This window comes from Oncorhynchus gorbuscha, linkage group LG01 (genome assembly GCF_021184085.1).
Source record: "Oncorhynchus gorbuscha isolate QuinsamMale2020 ecotype Even-year linkage group LG01, OgorEven_v1.0, whole genome shotgun sequence".
Lineage (NCBI taxonomy): Eukaryota > Metazoa > Chordata > Actinopteri > Salmoniformes > Salmonidae > Oncorhynchus > Oncorhynchus gorbuscha.
The window spans coordinates 87,647,870-87,670,477 of NC_060173.1; the positions used below are offsets into that span (position 1 = coordinate 87,647,870).

General features: G+C 43.5%; 1 protein-coding gene across 4 annotated transcripts in view; it reads right to left on the reverse strand.

Moving 5' to 3' along the window:
- The window catches only part of LOC124045102 (interleukin-1 receptor accessory protein-like 1), a 441,862-nt gene that overhangs the window by 220,216 nt on the left and 199,038 nt on the right, over positions 1-22,608 (reverse strand). For all 4 annotated transcript variants that reach the window (XM_046364361.1, XM_046364346.1, XM_046364354.1 and 1 more), the window contains exon 3: positions 8,604-8,889. In XM_046364361.1, the coding sequence (XP_046220317.1) occupies positions 8,604-8,889 (286 nt within the window). The remainder of the gene's footprint in view (positions 1-8,603; positions 8,890-22,608) is intronic.

Consider the following 22,608-nt stretch of genomic DNA (forward strand, 5'->3'; position numbering starts at 1 on the left):
AGCTATAGAGAGAGGTTAGAGAGAGAAACAGAAACAAGAGAGAGAAAGAGAGAGAGAGAGAGAGGAAGAGCTATAGAGAGAGGGGTTAGAGAGAGAAACAGAAACAATGAGAGAGAAAAAAAGAGAGAGAGAGGGAGAAACAGAAACAAGGAGAGAGAAAGAGAGATAGAGAGAGGTTAGAGAGAGAAACAGAAACAATGAGAGAGAGAGAGAGAGAGAGAGAGAAGAGAGAAACATAGAGAGAGGGAGAGAGAGAAACAGAAACAAGGAGAGAGAAAGAGAGAGCTATAGAGAGAGGGGAGTAGAGAGAAACAGAAACAGAGAGAGAGAGAGAGAGAAGAGAGAGAAAGAGCGATAGAGAGAGGGGTTAGAGAGAGAAACAGAAACAATGAGAGAGAGAAAAAAGAGATAGAGAGAGAGGGAGAGAGAGAAACAGAAACAAGGAGAGAGAAAGAGAGAGAGAGAGGGGTTAGAGAGAGAAACAGAAACAAGGAGAGAGAGAAGAGAGAGAGAGAGAGAGGAAGAGCTATAGAGAGAGGGTTAGAGAGAGAAACAGAAACAAGGAGAGAGAAAGAGAGATAGAGAGGAAGCGAGATAGAGAGAGGGAGTAGAGAGAAACAGAAACAAGGAGAGAGAAAGAGAGATAGAGAGAAAGAGGATAGAGAGAGAGAGAAGAAACAGAAACAAGGAGAGAGAAAGAGAGATAGAGAGAGGGGTTAGAGAGAGAAACAGAAACAAGGAGAGAGAAAGAGAGATAGAGAGAGGGGTTAGAGAGAGAAACAGAAACAAGGAGAGAGAAAGAGAGATAGAGAGAGGGGTTAGAGAGAGAAACAGAAACAAGGAGAGAGAAAGAGAGATAGAGAGAGGGGTTAGAGAGAGAAACAGAAACAAGGAGAGAGAAAGAGAGATAGAGAGAGGGGTTAGAGAGAGAAACAGAAACAAGGAGAGAGAAAGAGAGAGAGAGGGGTTAGAGAGAGAAACAGAAACAAGGAGAGAGAAAGAGGAAGAGCTATAGAGAGGGGTAGAGAGAGAAACAGAAACAAGGAGAGAGAAAGAGAGATAGAGAGGAAGCGAGATAGAGAGAGGGAGTAGAGCGAAACAGAAACAAGGAGAGAGAAAGAGAGATAGAGAGAGGGGTTAGAGAGAGAAACAGAAACAATGAGAGAGAAAGAGAGAGAGAAAAAGAGCGATAGAGAGAGGGGTTAGAGAGAGAAACAGAAACAATGAGAGAGGGGTTAGAAGAGAAACAGAAACAATGAGAGAGAAAGAGAGAGAGAGAGGGGTTAGAGAGAGAGAGAGAGAGAGAGAGAGAGAGAGAGAAGAGAGAGAGAGAGAGAGAGAAGAGAAGAGATAGAGAGAGAGGAGAGAGAGAGAAGAGAAAGAGCGGAGTAGAGAGAGGGAGTAAACAAGAGAGAAACAAGAGAGAGAGAGAGAGAGAGAAAGAGAGAGACAGAGAGAGAGAGAGAGAGAGAGAGAGAGAGAGAGAGAGAGAGAGAAACAAGGAGAGAAAGAGATAGATAGAGAGAGGGTTAGAGAGAAACAGAAACAAGGAGAGAGAAAGAGAGATAGAGAGAGGGGTTAGAGAGAGAAACAGAAACAAGGAGAGAGAAAGAGAGAGAGAGAGAGAAACAGAAACAAGAGAGAGAGAGAGAGAGAGAGAAACAGAAACAAGGAGAGAGAAAGAGAGATAGAGAGAGGGGTTAGAGAGAGAAACAGAAACAAGGAGAGAGAAGAGCTATAGAGAGAAGAGATAGAGAGAGGGGTTAGAGAGAGAAACAGAAACAAGGAGAGAGAAAGAGAAGAGCTATAGAGAGGGGTTAGAGAGAGAAACAAACAAGAAACAAGGAGAGAGAGAGAGAAACAGAAACAAGAGAGAGAGAGATAGAGAGAGGGGTAGAGAGAGAAACAGAAACAAGGAGAGAGAAAGAGGAGAGAGCTATAGAGAGAGAGGTAGAGAGAGAAACAGAAACAAGGAGAGAGAAAGAGAGATAGAGAGAGGGGTTAGAGAGAGAAACAGAACAAGGAGAGAGAGAGAGAGGGAGAAAGAGGAAGAGCTATAGAGAGAGGGGGTAGAGAGAGAAACAGAAACAAGGAGAGAGAAAGAGATAGAGAGAGGGGTAGAGAGAGAAGCAGAAACAAGAGAGAGAAGAGAGAGCTAGAGAGAGGGGTAGAGAGAGAGACAGAAACAAGGAGAGAGAAAGAGGAAGAGCTATAGAGAGAGGGGTTAGAGAGAGAAACAGAAACAAGGAGAGAGAAAGAGAAGAGCTATAGAGAGAGGGGTAGAGAGAAAACAGAAACAAGGAGAGAGAAAGAGAGAGCTATAGAGAGAGGGGTAGAGAGAGAAACAGAAACAAGGAGAAAGAAAGAGGAAGAGCTATAGAGAGAGGGGTTAGAGAGAGAAACAGAAACAAGGAGAGAGAGAGAGAGAGAGAGGGGTTAGAGAGAAAACAGAAACAAGGAGAGAGAAAGAGAAGAGCTATAGAGAGAGAGGTAGAGAGAGAAACAGAAACAAGGAGAGAGAGAGAGAGGGGGAGAGAGAGAAAGAGCTATAGAGAGAGGGGTTAGAGAGAGAAACAGAAACAATGAGAGAGAGAAAAAGAGCGATAGAGAGAGGGAGTAGAGAGAAACAGAAACAAGGAGAGAGAAAGAGAGATAGAGAGAGGGGTTAGAGAGAGAAACAGAAACAATGAGAGAGAGGAGAGAGAGAGAGAGAGAGGAAGAGCTATAGAGAGAGGGAGTAGAGAGAAACAGAAACAAGGAGAGAGAAAGAGGAAGAGCTATAGAGTGAGGGGTTAGAGAGAGAAACAGAAACAAGGAGAGAGAAAGAGAAGAGCTATACAGAGAGAGAGAGAGAAACAGAAACAAGGAGAGAGAGAGAGAGATAGGAGTTAGAGAGAGAAACAGAAACAAGGAGAGAGAAAGAGGAAGAGCTATAGAGAGAGAGGTAGAGAGAGAAACAGAAACAAGGAGAGAGAAAGTGAGATAGAGAGAGGGGTTAGAGAGAGAAACAGAACAAGGAGAGAGAAAGAGAGAGGGGGAGAAAGAGGAAGAGCTATAGAGAGAGGGGGTAGAGAGAGAAACAGAAACAAGGAGAGAGAAAGAGGAAGAGCTATAGAGAGAGGGGGTAGAGAGAGAAGCAGAAACAAGGAGAGAGAAAGAGGAAGAGCTATAGAGAGAGGGGGTAGAGAGAGAAACAGAAACAAGGAGAGAGAAAGAGGAAGAGCTATAGAGAGAGGGGTTAGAGAGAGAAACAGAAACAAGGAGAGAGAAAGAGGAAGAGCTATAGAGAGAGGGGGTAGAGAGAGAAACAGAAACAAGGAGAGAGAAAGAGGAAGAGCTATAGAGAGAGGGGGTAGAGAGAGAAAGAGAAACAAGGAGAAAGAAAGAGGAAGAGCTATAGAGAGAGGGGTTAGAGAGAGAAACAGAAACAAGGAGAGAGAAAGAGAGATAGAGAGAGGGGTTAGAGAGAGAAACAGAAACAAGGAGAGAGAAAGAGGAAGAGCTATAGAGAGAGAGGTAGAGAGAGAAACAGAAACAAGGAGAGAGAAAGAGAGAGGGGGGGAAAGAGGAAGAGCTATAGAGAGAGGGGTTAGAGAGAGAAACAGAAACAATGAGAGAGAGAGAAAAGAGCGATAGAGAGAGGGAGTAGAGAGAAACAGAAACAAGGAGAGAGAAAGAGAGATAGAGAGAGGGGTTAGAGAGAGAAACAGAAACAATGAGAGAGAAAGAGAAGAGAGAGAGAGAGAGAGAGAGGAAGAGCTATAGAGAGAGGGAGTAGAGAGAAACAGAAACAAGGAGAGAGAAAGAGGAAGAGCTATAGAGAGAGGGAGTATAGAGAAACAGAAACACGGAGAGAGAGAGAGAGAGAGAGAGAGAGAGAAAGAGCGATAGAGAGAGGGGTTAGAGAGAGAAACAGAAACAATGAGAGAGAGAGAAAAGAGCGATAGAGAGAGGGAGTAGAGAGAAACAGAAACAAGGAGAGAGAAAGAGAGATAGAGAGAGGGGTTAGAGAGAGAAACAGAAACAATGAGAGAGAAAGAGAAAGAGAGAGAGAGGAAGAGAGCTATAGAGAGAGGGAGTAGAGAGAAACAGAAACAAGGAGAGAGAAAGAGAGATAGAGAGGAAGCAAGAGATAGAGAGAGGAGAGGAGTAGAGAGAAACAGAAACAAGGAGAGAGAAAGAGAGATAGAGAGAAAGAGAGATAGAGAGAGGGAGTAGAGAGAAACAGAAACAAGGAGAGAGAGAGAGATAGAGAGAGGGGTTAGAGAGAGAAACAGAAACAAGGAGAGAGAAAGAGAGATAGAGAGAGGGGTTAGAGAGAGAAACAGAAACAAGGAGAGAGAAAGAGAGATAGAGAGAGGGGTTAGAGAGAGAAACAGAAACAAGGAGAGAGAAAGAGAGATAGAGAGAGAAAGAGAGATTAGAGAGGGGTTAGAGAGAGAGAAACAGAAACAAGGAGAGAGAAAGAGAGATAGAGAGAGGGGTTAGAGAGAGAAACAGAAACAAGGAGAGAGAAAGAGAGAGAGAGAGGGGTTAGAGAGAGAAACAGAAACAAGGAGAGAGAAAGAGGAAGAGCTATAGAGAGGGGTAGAGAGAGAAACAGAAACAAGGAGAGAGAAAGAGAGATAGAGAGGAAGCGAGATAGAGAGAGGGAGTAGAGCGAAACAGAAACAAGGAGAGAGAAAGAGAGATAGAGAGAGGGGTTAGAGAGAGAAACAGAAACAATGAGAGAGAAAGAGAGAGAGAGAAAAAAAGAGCGATAGAGAGAGGGGTTAGAGAGAGAAACAGAAACAATGAGAGAGAAAGAGAGAGAGAGAGAAAAGAGAACGATAGAGAGAGGGGTTAGAGAGAGAAACAGAAACAATGAGAGAGAAAGAGAGAGAGAGAGAGAGAGAGAGAGAGAGAGAGAGAGAGAGAGAGAGAGAGAGAGAGAGAGAGAGAGAGAGAGAGAGAGAGAGAGAGAGAGAGAGAGAAAGAGCGATAGAGAGAGGGAGTAGAGAGAAACAGAAACAAGGAGAGAGAAAGAGAGATAGAGAGAGGGGTTAGAGAGAGAAACAGAAACAATGAGAGAGAAAGAGAGAGAGAGAGAGAGAGAGAGAGAGAGAGAGAGAGAGAGAGAGAGAGCGGAAGAGCTATAGTGAGAGGGAGTAGAGAGAAACAGAAACAAGGAGAGAGAAAGAGAGATAGAGAGAGGGGTTAGAGAGAGAAACAGAAACAATGAGAGAGAACGAGAGAGAGAGAGAGAGAGAGAGAGAGAGAAAAAGAGCGATAGAGAGAGGGGTTAGAGAGAGAAAGAGAGATAGAGAGAGGGGTTAGAGAGAGAAACAGAAACAAGGAGAGAGGAAGCGAGATAGAGAGAGGAGGTAGAGAGAAACAGAAACAAGGAGAGAGAAAGAGAGATAGAGAGAGGGAGTAGAGAGAAACAGAAACAAGGAGAGAGAAAGAGAGATAGAGAGAGGGGTTAGAGAGAGAAACAGAACAAGGAGAGAGAAAGAGAGAGGGGGAGAAAGAGGAAGAGCTATAGAGAGAGGGGGTAGAGAGAGAAACAGAAACAAGGAGAGAGAAAGAGGAAGAGCTATAGAGAGAGGGGGTAGAGAGAGAAACAGAAACAAGGAGAGAGAAAGAGGAAGAGCTATAGAGAGAGGGGGTAGAGAGAGAAACAGAAACAAGGAGAGAGAAAGAGGAAGAGCTATACAGAGAGGTGTTAGAGAGAGAAACAGAAACAAGGAGAGAGAAAGAGAGATAGAGAGAGGGGTTAGAGAGAGAAACAGAAACAAGGAGAGAGAAAGAGGAAGAGCTATAGAGAGAGAGGTAGAGAGAGAAACAGAAACAAGGAGAGAGAAAGTGAGATAGAGAGAGGGGTTAGAGAGAGAAACAGAACAAGGAGAGAGAAAGAGAGAGGGGGAGAAAGAGGAAGAGCTATAGAGAGAGGGGGTAGAGAGAGAAACAGAAACAAGGAGAGAGAAAGAGGAAGAGCTATAGAGAGAGGGGGTAGAGAGAGAAGCAGAAACAAGGAGAGAGAAAGAGGAAGAGCTATAGAGAGAGGGGGTAGAGAGAGAAACAGAAACAAGGAGAGAGAAAGAGGAAGAGCTATAGAGAGAGGGGTTAGAGAGAGAAACAGAAACAAGGAGAGAGAAAGAGGAAGAGCTATAGAGAGAGGGGGTAGAGAGAGAAACAGAAACAAGGAGAGAGAAAGAGGAAGAGCTATAGAGAGAGGGGTTAGAGAGAGAAACAGAAACAAGGAGAGAAAGAGGAAGAGATAGAGAGAGGGGTTAGAGAGAGAAACAGAAACAAGAAACAAAGGAGATAGAGAGAGGGGTTAAGAGGAAAACAGAAACAAGCTATAGAGAGAGAGGTAGAGAGAGAAACAGAAACAAGGAGAGAGAAAGAGAGAGGGGGGGAGAAAGAGGAAGAGCTATAGAGAGAGGGGTTAGAGAGAGAAACAGAAACAATGAGAGAGAGAGAAAAGAGCGATAGAGAGAGGGAGTAGAGAGAAACAGAAACAAGGAGAGAGAAAGAGAGATAGAGAGAGGGGTTAGAGAGAGAAACAGAAACAATGAGAGAGAAAGAGAAAGAGAGAGAGAGAGAGAGAGAGAGGAAGAGCTATAGAGAGAGGGAGTAGAGAGAAACAGAAACAAGGAGAGAGAAAGAGAGATAGAGAGGAAGCGAGATAGAGAGAGGGAGTAGAGAGAAACAGAAACAAGGAGAGAGAAAGAGAGATAGAGAGAAAGAGAGATAGAGAGAGGGAGTAGAGAGAAACAGAAACAAGGAGAGAGAAAGAGAGATAGAGAGAGGGGTTAGAGAGAGAAACAGAAACAAGGAGAGAGAAAGAGAGATAGAGAGGAATCGAGATAGATAGAGGGAGTAGAGAGAAACAGAAACAAGGAGAGAGAAAGAGAGATAGAGAGAGGGGTTAGAGAGAGAAACAGAAACAAGGAGAGAGAAAGAGAGCGAGAGAGGGGTTAGAGAGAGAAACAGAAACAAGGAGAGAGAAAGAGGAAGAGCTATAGAGAGGGGTAGAGAGAGAAACAGAAACGAGGAGAGAGAAAGAGAGAGGGGGAGAAAGAGGAAGAGCTATAGAGAGAGGGTGTAGAGAGAAATAGAAACAAGGAGAGAGAAAGAGGAAGAGCTATAGAGAGAGGGGGTAGAGAGAGAAACAGAAACAAGGAGAGAGAAAGAGGAAGAGCTATAGAGAGAGGGGGTAGAGAGAGAAACAGAAACAAGGAGAGAGAAAGAGGAAGAGCTATAGAGAGAGGGGGTAGAGAGAAACAGAAACAAGGAGAGAGAAAGAGGAAGAGCTATAGAGAGAGGGGGTAGAGAGAGAAACAGAAACAAGGAGAGATTGTTATGTAGATTAAGTCACCTTCACACATACACTGATGGGAAAAATTTGATTCCAGACAGCAAAGGAGAAAAGGAGAAAAGCGACCAACACACACACACACACACACACACACACACACACACACACACACACACACACACACACACACACACACACACACACACACACACACACACACACACACACACACACACACACACACACACACACACACACACACACACACACACACACACACACACACACACACATCATATCTCCTTCAGGGGAAAACATCTGGAGGGTTTCAATGCTAAGCTGTACTTACTCCACTGAAGGATTGATCTATATATAGATATATATAGATATAGCCAACTCAATGTAGCAGCATCCTCCAATGCACCACAATACCGTAAGACTTTCTACACCCTCCAAACAGATCATAATAACCAGTCAAACTTCAAGTGAATGGTTGAAAATATGACTAGATTTCAACAATACGATCAGCAATCACTGACAAAAACAAATGCTGTAATGTGGGGATATTGACTGTACAAGCAGCAGTGGACTCTCTTTTCCCAGCAGAGATGCTTGGTGGAAGTGTTTGGGTCATGTGTGCTAAAATGTGCAACTCAGAAGCTTACCCTCCAACAAAAAGAGAATTGATTTCAGCTCAGTGGCAAATCTCCAGAGTGCTTCTCTGATTAGGTTAGTGGAGAACTCTTGAATACCCACCATGAATAACATCTGAATACATGAAGCCTTTTAACACTTTAAAACACTGGAGAACATTTCCTAATGCATGTGATCTGCTTCTCTAGTGTCATACACATACACACACATAGAGGACGTTCTCAGTGTGCTGGCCATAGGAAAACATTTTAAAGTAAGGGTCAAGTCTTAGAGAGGGAGAGAGTGAAGGAGAGAGAAGGAGGGAGAGAGAAGGTAGAGAGTGAAGGAGAGAGAGAAGGAGGGAGTGAGTATTATGTTGCCTCCAGGCCTATGAGAAACATCCACTTCAGACCCTCTTGACAGAACGACAGAAACACAACCCCTTTGATTCTGACTCAGCCGGAGGAAGATTGTGAGAGAGAGCGAGTGCGGTAGGTGAAAGAGTTGGAAAGACTCAGCAATCAATATCACAGAGGAGTACGCATGGTTAAAAGTAGAGGGACTAAAAGAGGCTTGTAGCTAAAAGAGTAAACAATTCCTAGTTTCCCTAGTTTGTCCCTCGTGTCTTACCGTAGCTCTAGTATCCCTACTGTTCCTCCTATCTTACCGTAGCACGCAGGAGTAGAGGCCCACGTCCTGCAGGTCGGCCGGTCTGAACCAGATGGCGTCCTCCTCCTTGCTCATGCGCACGCCGTTGAAGGAGATGGGCTCCTCGAAGTCTCCGTGGCCCAGGCCAGTGCTGCGGTACCACATGAGGCTGAGGCCCACGCTCTGAGCCTGGCTGTAGTTGGCCCGGATGTAGCCGTAGAACAGGGCACACTTCAGCCTCACCGGCTCTCCCTGCAGCACACGGTACTTCAGGTAATCCACTGACCAGTCTGTACAGAGGTCAACTATGGAGAGAGAGAGAGAGAGAGAGAGAAAGAGGATGTTATATGCTATTGAGTTAGTTATCCTCAAGACAGAGGAGAGAGAGTTAAATTCTTCTTTGTAGACAAGTCTGTACAGCTGTCAGCTATGTGGAGTGGGGGTTACACATGTTTCTATCCTACCATCATTAGTCCCCTCCTCCTCACTCAGTAAACATGGAAACAAAACAACAATGTTGTGCACTGAGCGAGAAAATATTACATCTGGGAAAACAGATTTCAGCTGAATTTCATCAGTGTGGCCTTGGTGGATGCTAAATCGGTGTGTGTGTGTATTTCCGTCCGTGCCACTTTCTGTTCGTATTCTCTCATCTTCTCTCATCCATTTCCATCCTTCTCACAAACGTTTACACCTGGAAAGGTGTATGGAAATATCTCCATCAGTGACGTCCGGACCCCGTAGTGCTGTAGACAGACTACTGTTTAAAACACCACCAAGACATCATACACTAAGTGATAGAGGGGAACACAGTTCTTTATTTGGATCCATATTAGCTCAATGTCTCCTCTCTGGACATGGTGGCAGAGAGGTTAACCCACGGCCAGCAATCAGTCTGCGATCACTTGTTTACAAATTTCACTTTGTGTGTGTGCGTGTGTATACGTGTATGTTTGTATGTGTGTGTGTGTGTGTGTGTGTGTGTGTGTGTGTGTGTGTGTGTGTGTGTGTGTAGTGCTACAGTAAAGGACCCCTGCTGTGTGCAATTCTAAGTGATACAGAACCCTCACAGGGACAACTACACTTGTAATTAATGCCCTTAATTACCAGAGCATGTGTGTGTGTTATATGACTGTGTGGGTGTCTGCCCAATTATTCCTCTTAATTAGCAGTAGGCCTCACAAATCTGAGTGTATTTGTATGTGCCTGTCTATGCGCGTGTGTGTGTGTGTGTGTGTGTGTGTGTGTGTGTGTGTGTGTGTGTGTGTGTGTGTGTGTGTGTGTGTGTGTGTGTGTGTGTGTGTGTGTGTGTGTGTGTGTGTGTGTGTGTGTGTGTGTGTGTGTGTGTGTGTGTGTGTGTGTGTGTGTGTGTACGGGAGAGAGAGAGAGTAATATATTAACTGTGGGATCTGTCTAATTAACACCCTTAATTATCAGAACAGGCTCCCTTCTGTTGACACGATTGTGAGGTTGTGATAAGCACGCACGCACGCGCGCACACACACACACACACACACACCTTTGGAATGTGATTACGTAACCACGGAGGGTGTTTCTGATAAACATTATTGACATTAAGAGATCATTGGAGTTGCTTTAGAAACAGACAGGCAATGTCCTTATCCAAATATCATCTCCACACAAATCCTATACGAAGGTTTTATTCCATTGCAGGCATCGCATTGGCCACCTTTGATAATCCAGTAGAGCATTAGATGTATTGGATTGGTTTGAAGGCTATTATTTATGATAATGAAAGTTGCCTTGATTAAGAGACAGAGTCATTAGACTAATTCTTCATTATTAAATGACGACTCTGCCTCTCACTGTAATATAATGTAAAACCTCTAACTCTCTCTTTCCCTCTACCTCTACCATTCTACCCCCCCCCCCACCATCTTCTCATTCCACATCCTTTCACAGTAATTTCACATTAAAATATCTCAAAATGTCCTATATTGCGCAAGCACACACACACACACACACACACACACACACACACACACACACACACACACACACACACACACACACACACACACACACACACACACACACACACACACACACACACACACACACACACACACACACACACACAGAGTGTTAAATCAACACTGAACAAGTAGAAACATATACACACTGGAACCAGTGTTAAATGAACACACTGCTTAAAGTAAAACCGTATTTCAATATTTCCCAGAGTGACTGTATTTGTTAGGTGACAAAAACATGGTTGTTGCATTCATCCATTTTAAATTGTCTTGGACATCACTCAGTGAAATCCTCAGTGAAGATGTTATCATAAAAATACCAAAATACCCTATGTATCATAAGGGCTTACCCTGCATTTGGAAAGTATTCAGACCCGTTCACTTTTCCCCCCAAAGAATTCTGTTACAGCCTTATTCTAAAACTGATGAAATTATTTTTCCCCTCATCAATCAACGCACAATACCCCATAATGACAAATCAAAAACCGTTTTTTTGAAATGTTAGCAAATTTTTTCCACAAAAAAAGAATCACTTTTACATAAGTATTCAGACCCTTTAGTCAGTACTTGGTTGAAGCATCTTTGGCAGCGATTACAGCCAAAAGTTTACTTATTTTTTCTACAAGCTTGGCTGTATATGGGGAGTTTCTCCCATTCTTCTCTCCAGATCCTACCAAGTTCTGTCAGGTTGGATGGGGAGCATCACTACACAGCTATTTTCAAGTCTCTCCAGAGATGTTCCATTGGGTTCAAGTCCAGACTCTGGCTGGGTCACTCAAGGACATTCAGAAACATGTCCCGAAGGCAATCTTGTGTTGTCTGGGCTGTATGTTTAGTGTTGTTGTCCTGTTGGAAGGTGAACCTTCACCCCCAGTCTGAGGTCCTGAGCACTCTGGAATAGGTTTTCATCAAGGATCTCTCTGTACTTTGTTCCGTTCATCTTTCCCTCGATCCCGACTAGTCTCCCAGTCCCTGCCACTGAAAAACATCCCCACAGCATGATGCTGCCTCCACCATGCTTCAGGGATGGTATTGGCCAGGTGATGAGCGGTGCCTGGTTTCCTCCACACGTGACGCTTGGCATTCAGGCCAAATAGTTTCATCTTGGTTCTAACATGTTCTGAGAGTCCTTTAGGTGCCTTTTGGCAAACTGTCATGTGCCTTTTACTGAGGAGTGGCTTCCATCTAGACACTCTACCATAAATGCTTGATTGGTGGAGTCCTTCTGGAAGGTTCTCCCATCTCCACAGAGGAAATCTGGAGCTCTATCAGAGTGAACATTGGGTTCTTGGTCACCTCCCTGACTAAGGCCCTATTACCCTGATTGTTCAGTTTTGCTGAACGGCCAGCTCCATGAGGAGTCTTAATGATTCCAAACTAGGAGGTCACTGTTTTTTGGGGGACCTTCAATGCTACAGAATTGTTTTGGTACCCTTCCCCAGATCTGTGTCTCAACACAATCCAGTCTTGGCGCTCCACGGACAATTATTTCTACCTCTTGGCTTGGTTTTTGACCTGACATGCACTGTCAACTGTGGGACCTTATATAGACAGGTGTGTGCCTTTCCAAATCATGTCCAATCAATTGAATTTTCCACAGGTGGACTCCAATCAAGTTGTGATCAATGAAAACAGGATGCACCTGAGGTAAATTTTGAGTCTCATAGCAAAAGGTCTGAATATAAATAAGTTATGTTTTTTATACATCTGCAAACATTTCTAAAACCTGTTTTTGTGTTGTGCATAGATTGATGAGATTAGAATAATGGCTGTAACGTAACCAATTGTGGAAAAAGGAGTCGGAATAATTAGTTTTGCCCTACGAGGGCCTGAAACTCATACACATCATTGTGGACCAAAACAGTGACCTGCAGGCCTGACATAGCTTGTAAACTGTCAATTTCAGGCCACTGTATTACACTCTGACAATTTGTTATTGCTTGGTTCCTAAAGGAGTACAAACAATTTCTTCGTCCCTTTAGTTACAGGTGCATAATACATACTGTAGGGTACCTTGACAGTGACAAAGCCATTTGTTGCTACCATGTACCAGTTTAAGTGGTCTAACACTCACGGGTGGCCCAAAATAATACTGAAAACCACGCCCCCACTAAACAATGCTTCCAATGTAATTTCCCAGTGTGCCTTGCCTTTTTGGTTGAATTTTAGAGTTACCACCCATGACTGTATTTGTTAGTGACAGAGACATGGTTGTTGAATTCATTCATTTTTCAATATTGTAGCCTTCACCAAGTGGGTTCCTATTTGAATGTTGTCATTAAACTTATAACAATAAATTAGTTGTCTCTATTGGGTTATTTTGAGGTCTAATATAACCCCAACACCATGGCCTGACACGAATGGTTTGCAGGCCTCGTGAGTCCCTAAGTAAGGCAGTTAACCCACTGTTCCCCGGGCGCCGGAGATGTGGTTCTCGATAAAGGCAGCCCCCAGCACCTCTCTGATTCAGAGGGGTTGGGTTAAATGTGGAAGACACATTTCAGTTGAAGACATTCAGGGTCACACAGTGTTTCTTGGTAGTCCTAAACAAATGTATTTTGAAACATACAGTAAGTATATACCTTACACAAGGAAGACACTGTAACATGTTAGAGATGAAATGTATTACATTTTGAGTTTGTGTCCCAATATTACACTTTATATACAGTGCCTTGCGAAAGTATTCGGCCCCCTTGAACTTTGCGACCTTTTGCCACATTTCAGGCTTCAAACATAAAGATATAAAACAGTATTTTTTTGTGAAGAATCAACAACAAGTGGGACACAATCATGAAGTGGAACGACATTTATTGGATATTTCAAACTTTTTTAACAAATCAATAACTGAAAAATTGGACGTGCAAAATTATTCAGCCCCTTTACTTTCAGTGCAGCAAACTCTCTCCAGAAGTTCAGTGAGGATCTCTGAATGATCCAATGTTGACCTAAATGACTAATGATGATAAATACAATCCACCTGTATGTAATCAAGTCTCCGTATAAATGCACCTGCACTGTGATAGTCTCAGAGGTCCGTTAAAAGCGCAGAGAGCATCATGAAGAACAAGGAACATACCAGGCAGGTCCGAGATACTGTTGTGAAGAAGTTTAAAGCCGGATTTGGATGCAAAAAGATTTCCCAAGCTTTAAACATCCCAAGGAGCACAGTGCAAGCGATAATATTGAAATGGAAGGAGTATCAGACCACTGCAAATCTACCAAGACCTGGCCATCCCTCTCAACTTTCAGCTCATACAAGGAGAAGACTGATCAGAGATGCAGCCAAGAGGCCCATGATCACTCTGGATGAACTGCAGAGATCTACAGCTGAGGTGGGAGACTCTGTCCATAGGACAACAATCAGTCGTATATTGCACAAATCTGGCCTTTATGGAAGAGTGGCAAGAAGAAAGCCATTTCTTAAAGATATCCATAAAAAGTGTTGTTTAAAGTTTGCCACAAGCCACCTGGGAGACACACCAAACATGTGGAAGAAGGTGCTCTGGTCAGATGAAACCAAAATGGAACTTTTTGGCAACAATGCAAAACGTTATGTTTGGCGTAAAAGCAACACAGCTCATCACCCTGAACACACCAACCCCACTGTCAAACATGGTGGTGGCAGCATCATGGTTTGGGCCTGCTTTTCTTCAGCAGGGACAGGGAAGATGGTTAAAATTGATGGGAAGATGGATGGAGCCAAATACAGAACCATTCTGGAAGAAAACCTGATGGAGTCTGCAAAAGACCTGAGACTGGGACGGAGATTTGTCTTCCAACAAGACAATGATCCAAAACATAAAGCAAAATCGATTTATGTTGTAAAAGCAGCAAAAGGTGGCGCTACAAAGTATTAACTTAAGGTGCGAAAGGGGACTCGATGTTGATGGTCAGCATGGCGGAGGTGTTGTTGCCTATCCTCACCACATGGGACTGGCTCTTCAGGAAGTCAAGGATCCGGTTGCAGTGGGAGGTGTTCCGTCCCAAGCTTGTTGATGAGCTCTGAGGGGACTATGGTGTTGAACACTGAGCTGTAGTCTATAAACAGCATTCTCACAAAGTTATTTCCCAAGGGCAGTGTGAAGTGCAAGAGGGCAGTGTGAAGTGCAATTGAGATTGCACTGTGGATCTGTTGGGTAAGTATGCAAATTGGAGTGGGTCCAGGGTGTCTGGGATGATGTTGTTGACATGTGTCATGACCAGCCTTTCAAAGCACTTTATAATTACAGATGTAATGTCATTTCGACAGGTTACCTTGGAGATCTTGGGAACAGGGACAATGGTGGTCAGTTTGAAACATGTTGGGATTACAGACTGGGACAAGGAAAGATAGAAAATGTCCACGAACACACTTGCCAGCTGGTCTGCACATGCTTTGAGAACACACCCCGGTAATCCGTCTGGTCCGTTGGCCTTCCCGTATATTCCAGGTAGACATGTTAGGTCATGGCACTCTGAATTTTGTACTACAGTGAAGTGGCAGATGGTATTCTATGACAGTACTAAGGCTCAGAACACTGAAGCGAAGTGTGTGTGTGTGTGTGTGTGTGTGTGTGTGTGTGTGTGTGTGTGTGTGTGTGTGTGTGTGTGTGTGTGTGTGTGTGTGTGTGTGTGTGTGTGTGTGTGTGTGTGTGTGTGTGTGTGTGTGTGTGTGTGTGTGTGTGTGTGTGTGTGTGCCTGGGACTGATAGAGAGAAGGAGGTGTGGACCACAGTAGATCATGATGTTTTGTGATATGGTGGAATACTATAGGTGAATTAGCAGAAGGGGGTGATAAATGCAAGTATTGTAGTTCTCTATACAGAAGTGTCTGGTGTGAATGGTGTAGAGGGAGAGAGACAGTGAGAGGTCTGGGCTGTAGTATTCCTTCTTCTGCAGACACATTGATTTCTCTGGCTGGCATGGTGGGAATGTGGTAGGAAATGTCAGCCTGTCATTAAGTTGATCCAACTGGTTGAGTTTCACGCATACAGTGTCTTCAGAAGGTACTCACACCCTTTGACTATTTCCACATGTTGGTGTGTTACAGCCTGAATTTAAATTGACGAGTACCCCTTTCCTGCAGTTGAATGACCAAAGCGCACTCTAGTGGCTTCATGGGTGGAATGTTATTCATATTTGCAATAATTTCATAATTAATGAACATTGGGTGGGAAATGATGCCGAAAATTCTATGTTTCTATGTCAAATTGTTTTGTTATATTTCAGTCTTCTGTGATGTACAGTGCCTTGCGAAAGTATTCGGCCCCCTTGAACTTTGCGACCTTTTGCCACATTTCAGGCTTCAAACATAAATATATAAAACTGTATTTTTTTGTGAAGAATCAACAACAAGTGGGACACAATCATGAAGTGGAACGATTTATTGGATATTTCAAACTTTTTTAACAAATCAAAAACTGAAAAATTGTGCGTGCAAAATTATTCAGCCCCTTTACTTTCAGTGCTGCAAACTCTCGCAAGGTCGCAAAGTTCAAGGGGGCCGAATACTTTCGCAAGGCACTGTTGGTCCCTCTCCCCACAAGCAAAACATTTTACTCAAGGACCAATAAAGTCTGCAATGAAGAATATTCCACCTTTTTGCATTTTGAGAAAAACACTTAAAACGCTACTCTGGCAACGAACGACTGATCGGCACGAAACTTGATATCGGCTATCTATGGACCAAGGTCTCTCAACACACTATTTCCCAGGCTAGTATGTCAAACAACATGGCTTCTACTGACCAATAAATATACCAATAAATATTCACATAGGCGTGTCTCACACATAAATGCCTAAAAATCAGTCATGGATATTCGTCATGGATAGTCATGGATATTCAAACTGTCCAGTTTGAGTGTTTTTTGCAGCTCATTCCAGTAGCTAGCTGCAGCAAACTGAAAAGAGGAGCGACCCAGGGATTCGTGTGCTTTGGGGACCTATAACAGAATGTGACTGGCAGAACAGGTGTTGCATGTGGACGATGAGGGCTGCAGTAGATATCTCAGATAGGGGGGAGTGAGGCCTAAGAGGGTTTTACAAATAAGAATCAACCAGTGGGACTTGCGACGGGTATACAGAGATGACCAGTTTACAGAGTATAGAGTGCCGTGATGTGTCCTATAAGGAGCTTTGGTGGCAAATCTGATGGCCAAATGGTAAAGAACATCTAGCCGCTCGAGAGCACCCTTACCTGCCAATCTGTAAATTACTGTTTCCTTAATCTAGCATGGGTAGGATGGTCATCAGGGTTAGTTTGGCAGCTGGGTTGAAAGAGGAGCGATTACAATAGAGGAAACCAAATCTAGATGTAATCTTAGCCTGCAGCTTGGATATGTGCTGGGAGAAGGACAGTCTACCGTCTAGCCATTTTCCCAAGTACTTGTATGAGGTGACTACTTCAGAGGTAGTAATCACATCGGTGGGGAGAGAGGCATTCTTCTTACCAAACCACATGACCTTTGTTTTGGAGGTGTTCAGAACAAGGTTAAGGGCAGAGAAAGCTTCTAACAAAACTTGGTACACGTTTCAAACACTGTCAAGACTCCACATATGCAAACACCTTCATATCGCCCTTACGGTGGCGCTATAACGGGCAAATTTTTGCATTGCTTGATCAAAAAAATTGGCACGCATCCAGGTGATGAGCCGAGCTAACCTGTAATGCAAGGTTGAGTTTGGACACATTGTGGCGCTGTTGGACAGGAAAAAACATGAATGCAAGCTCAGTGGTGTATAGACTGTTTCAGCTAGAGCCTTGGAAAATGGTTTGAAGATGTGCAGCCATAGATATTATATACCAAATCTGGTGCCGATCGGTCCAGCGGTTCTGGAGAAAAAGGCGTTTAAAGTAGTCAACATCATTGAAAATGGTCCAAAATACATCAAAGTATATTATATTGCATGATCAGTTTGATTTTGAGTTCTGATTTGGCAAGCTTGGTAAACAGTACAGAAGTAGTTCATCCCAGCTTTAATGTTTGTTATTATAATTTTTCAGCTCTGCATCGTTGGGATGGGCTCGTAAGCAAGAATTTCACAGTGAAGTGTACACCCGTTGTATTCGGCGCATGTGACAAATCAAATTTGATTTGGGTGCCAGCTGGCATTGTTAGTCAGTGTGCATGAGTGTATGTGTGTGTTTATGAATAACTCTTGTTGAATGTATTCTAGCTCAGGGCTCTGTATTTATTGTCTAGCTGTGGTGTCAAACAAAGACAGACAGGACCCTGATCTGCCTGGGGGTCACACATAGCAATAAGGTCTCTCTGTGGGTGACACAGTATATACACACACACACGCCCAACCACGCACTGGCATGCACGTAACCACCCAACCATTCACACTGACAGACGCACGCAGGCACACACACGTTGAGTACACACCTATTCCCTCTCTCTCCATTTCTCATCTCCCTTTCCTTTACCCTGTTTCTCTTCCCTCACTCTCCTTCCTCCCTCCCACTCTCCACCTCGCTCTCCCTCCCCCAACCTCTCTCTTTACCCCTGTCCTCTCTCCTGTGTTCTCGAACTGCTCCTGCAATGAAGCGTAATTATCAGATGTTGGGTGGGTGGTGTGATCCTACCATGGCCAGAAGAAACAGTCAACAATCGCAATAGATCGCTAACTATCTGAATATCGAACTGAATATCTTTTGTATGTACAGTCTCAGTCTTTAAGAGTCTTGTTTAGCTGTTACTCTACATGGGTTTACTACACCTAATGCTATATACCTTAAGTTATATAACAGAGTTTCACTGCTATAAAAAAGCACTTGATTCTAATGCAGTAAGGGTAGAATTACACAGACAAATGTATAGTCTAACTGTAATTCTTACCCAAGTAAGCTCACCCTGCACAGTGCCCCAGGGTAGTCAGAGGTAGGGGTAGGGTTTAAGGGTGTATGTGAACCAGGGGTAATTGAGTAGAATGAATAGTCTACGGTTCAGGGACTTAGTACCCCTGGGGTGGAGATTAAACACACTGGGAGTGTATTCCGACCCAGCTGCACACACACACACACACACACACACACACACACACACACACACACACACACACACACACACACACACACACACACACACACACACACACACACACACACACACACACACACACACACACACACACACACACACACACACACACACACACACACACACACACACACTGTACTTAACACACACACTGTGTGTGCATATACAGATGTTGTTGATACACAGTGTGATACATATGTATGTACGAAGACATACACACTGCAGTGCGTGCGTGCGTGCGTGCGTGCGCGCGCGTGTGTGTGTGGTTATATGTGAGCTCTTCAACGGTTCTCTTGGAGTTCACAAAAGGTAGAGGTGGCTCATTGTATTATTTTTTAGGCATGGTTTGTGCACAGCTCTTTTTGTGTACCCGTGAGTGAGAATGTCATTACAGTTCATCTAATGTGGTGTGTTATGCCTTTACATTTTATATACCACAATGGCCCAGGATGGTGTCTTGTGGAAGACTCACGGATGGCCTTGGGTCAATAAATCAGTCAGTGGTTCTCAATTCTGAGAGGTGAGGTAGCTCACTTCATTCAACTTGTCAATTAACACAGTAATAACACCTTTGGAATATAATATGGCTGACCAGAATAAAAACACTGTACGGTTCTTCAAAAGGATCTACAAAGAACCTTTCAGATTGAGAATGGTTCTATAAAAAATGTTGTTTCTATATAGACCCAATTAGAATCTTATGAGCATGATTATTTATTGAATCTTCAAAAAAGGGTTCCGTTATGGTTACAAGCCAAAGAACCCCTATTTGGTACTATTTAGAACCATTATATATATATGTGTGTGTGTATATATATATATATGTGTGTGTGTGTGTTTGGTGTCAAACACATAGCTGCTCACCATACTCTTTATTCTCCAATCGCCATCTGACTTCTCTCCCAGTCCCTTTCTCTGTATATCTCTCCCTCCCTCCCTCTCTAGCTCTCCCTCCCTTTATATCTACCTACAGTTGAAGTCAGAAGATTACATATACCTTAGCCAAATACATTTAAACTTGGTTTTTCACAATTCCTGACATTAGTAGTAAAAAGTCCCTGTCTTAGGTCAGTTAGGATCACCGCTTTATTTTAAGAATGTGAAATGTCAGAATAATAGTAGAGGGAATTATTTATTTCAGCTTTTATTTCTTTCATCACATTTCCAGTGGGTCAGAAGTTTACATAAACTCAATTAGTATTTGGTAGCATTGCCTTTAAATTGTTTAACTTAACTTGGGTCGAATGTTTTGGGTAGCCTTCCACAAGCTTCCCACAATAAGTTGGCCCATTCTTCCTGACAGAGCTGGTGTAACTGAGTCAGGTTTATAGGCCTCCTTGCGAGCACACACTTTTACAGTTCTGCCCACAAACTTTCTCAGGGCTTTGTGATGGCCACTCCAATACATTGACTTTGCTGTGCTTAAGCCATTTTGCCACAACTTTGGAAGTATGCTTGGGGTCATTGCCCATTTGGAAGACCCATTTGCAACCAAGCTTTAACTTCCTGACGGATGTCTTGAGATGTTGCTTCAATATATCCACATAATTGTCCTCCTCATGATGCCATCTATTTTGTGAAGTGCACCAGTCCCTCCTGCAGCAAAGCACCCCCACAACATGATGCTGCCACCCCCGTGCTTCACGGTTGGGATGGTGTCCTTCGGCTTGCAAGCCACCCCCTTTTTCCTCCAAACATAACCATGTTAATTATGGTCAAACAGTTCAATTTTTGTTTCATCAGACCAGAGGACATTTCTCCAAAAAAGTACGATCTTTGTCCCCATGTGCAGTTGCAAACCGTAGTCTGGCTTTTTTTATGGCGGATTTGGAGCAGTGGCTTCTTCCTTGTTTAAAGGCACAGTCAATTTAGTGTATGTAAACTTCTGACCCACTGGAATTGTGATACAGTCAATTATAAGTGTGCGCATCCAACCCGGAAGCCAGCCGCACCAATGTGTCAGAGGAAACACTGTACACCTGGCGACCTGGTTAGCGTGCACTGAGCCCGGCCCGCCACAGGAGTCGCTAGTGCGCGATGAGACAAGGATATCCCTACCGGCCAAACCCTCCCTAACCCGGACGACGCTATGACAATTGTGCGTCGCGCCACAGACCTCCCGGTCGCGGCCGGCTGCGACAGAGCCTGGGCACGAACCCAGAGTCTCCGGTGGCACAGATAGCACTGCGAAGCAGTGGCCTAGAGCACTGCGCCACCCAGGAGGTCAGAGAATGTTTTTTAAACGAATACAATGCTTTTAGTTTTAGATGACCAGTGTATTATTCATCACCCATTCTGCTACTGACTGTAACTCCTTATTTAGAAGTTCCGTGATCTCACTGGCTTCGGGTGGTGACATGTAGCGTGGAATCATCCACATACATAGTCATTCAAACATTGTGTTTGACCAGCGACAAATCATTTGTAAAAATAGGAGAAGAGTCACGGCCCAAATTCAAAACATGAATCTCTTTCATTACTAGATATTTTATATAAACAGATGATGGTTCACTGTTCGATGGTGTCTCTTCTCTTCTGAGTTCATCCACTTCACTAGTGAAATAGTTATTGAAATGATTGGCAATAGCAAAAGGTTTTGTTATAAATGACACATCAACTTCAATAAATACAACTTTTTTTTTTACCATTATATCATTTCATTTACTCCAAAGTCTTTTTCCATTGTGTTTTAAATCATTTATTTGGTAATATAATTTATTCTTCTTTTTCGTAGGTTTAGTCACAACATTTCTCAATTTACAGTATGTCAACCAATCAGCTGAGCAGCCTGACTTGTTTGCCACACCTTTTGCATCATTTCTATTGAACCATATCATTTCAAAATTCCCCATCAATCCAGGAGGCTCTAACAGTCCTCACGGTTAGTTTCTTAACAGGTGCAGCAAGATCAACAATTAGCATGAATAATTTTACAAATACTTCCAGTGCTGCATCTGGATTCATTTTCTCTCAAACATCAGACCAACATGCTGTTATTAACATACATTCTGTTAACGTAGCACACATTTTCAAGCATTGCACACATGTTATACAAATAATGACTGTTAGCACTTGGTGGCCTATAGCAGCACCCCAAAAGAAGAGGCTTCAGATGAGGCAGGTGAACTTGCTCCACATCAACAACATTTGACATGAGATCCTCTCTAACAGGGATATGGCTCTGAACATATAAAGCAACACCTCCCCCAGCCCAGTGTTTTTGCATACGTGCTTGTTTTGGGTGTATTAACAAATCACCAGTCTTCAATTATATGTAAATGCAGCCCAAACCTGATCATTTCTCCCTGATGAGGGGAAAGGCAGAGGAGCTTCCTGTCTATGTATGTCTGCCTGTACAGTATGTGTGTCCATCTGTCCCAAAACCATATGGACTCACCCAGTCGACTGTGTCCTACTGTACGGGACACGATTCACGACATCCCCCTCTCACACACTCCAATGCATGCACACACTCACAAAAGTGCATGCAAGTACGCACACACACACGCACTTAAAACAGAACTAGAGGTTATTCTTGCCTTCTCCTACTTCTGTCTTGTTTCTCAATCTGCTGAAATGAGGAGGAACTAACATAATCAAAGGTAGCGAAACCAATATATATGTCCCCCTGGACCCAGAGTCACTGGATCCACAAGGCACTTAAGTTCCCCCCAGAGAGGAAGAGCTTATAGACAGAGTGAGACATGTTTGATATCTTAATGACATGACAGAGACTGAGAGATGACAGCCACAGAGATGTGATGAGATAGGATAAGAAGAAAAAAAAAGCTTGAACAATTTGATACAGTTTCAGAGTTGTACGACAATATGGATTTCTATTTTCTTTGATTATTGATTATTGAGCATCCTTTGATAATTCATAATCTGGTGAAGCATCTGCACCCTCTGATCTACAAGGTTGTGTGAAGGTGGCTGTCACGTTGAGGATGCCACATATAGAAACCGTGGTGAGTTGTGTGTACTGTCCTTGACCAAGTTCATGCCTGCTG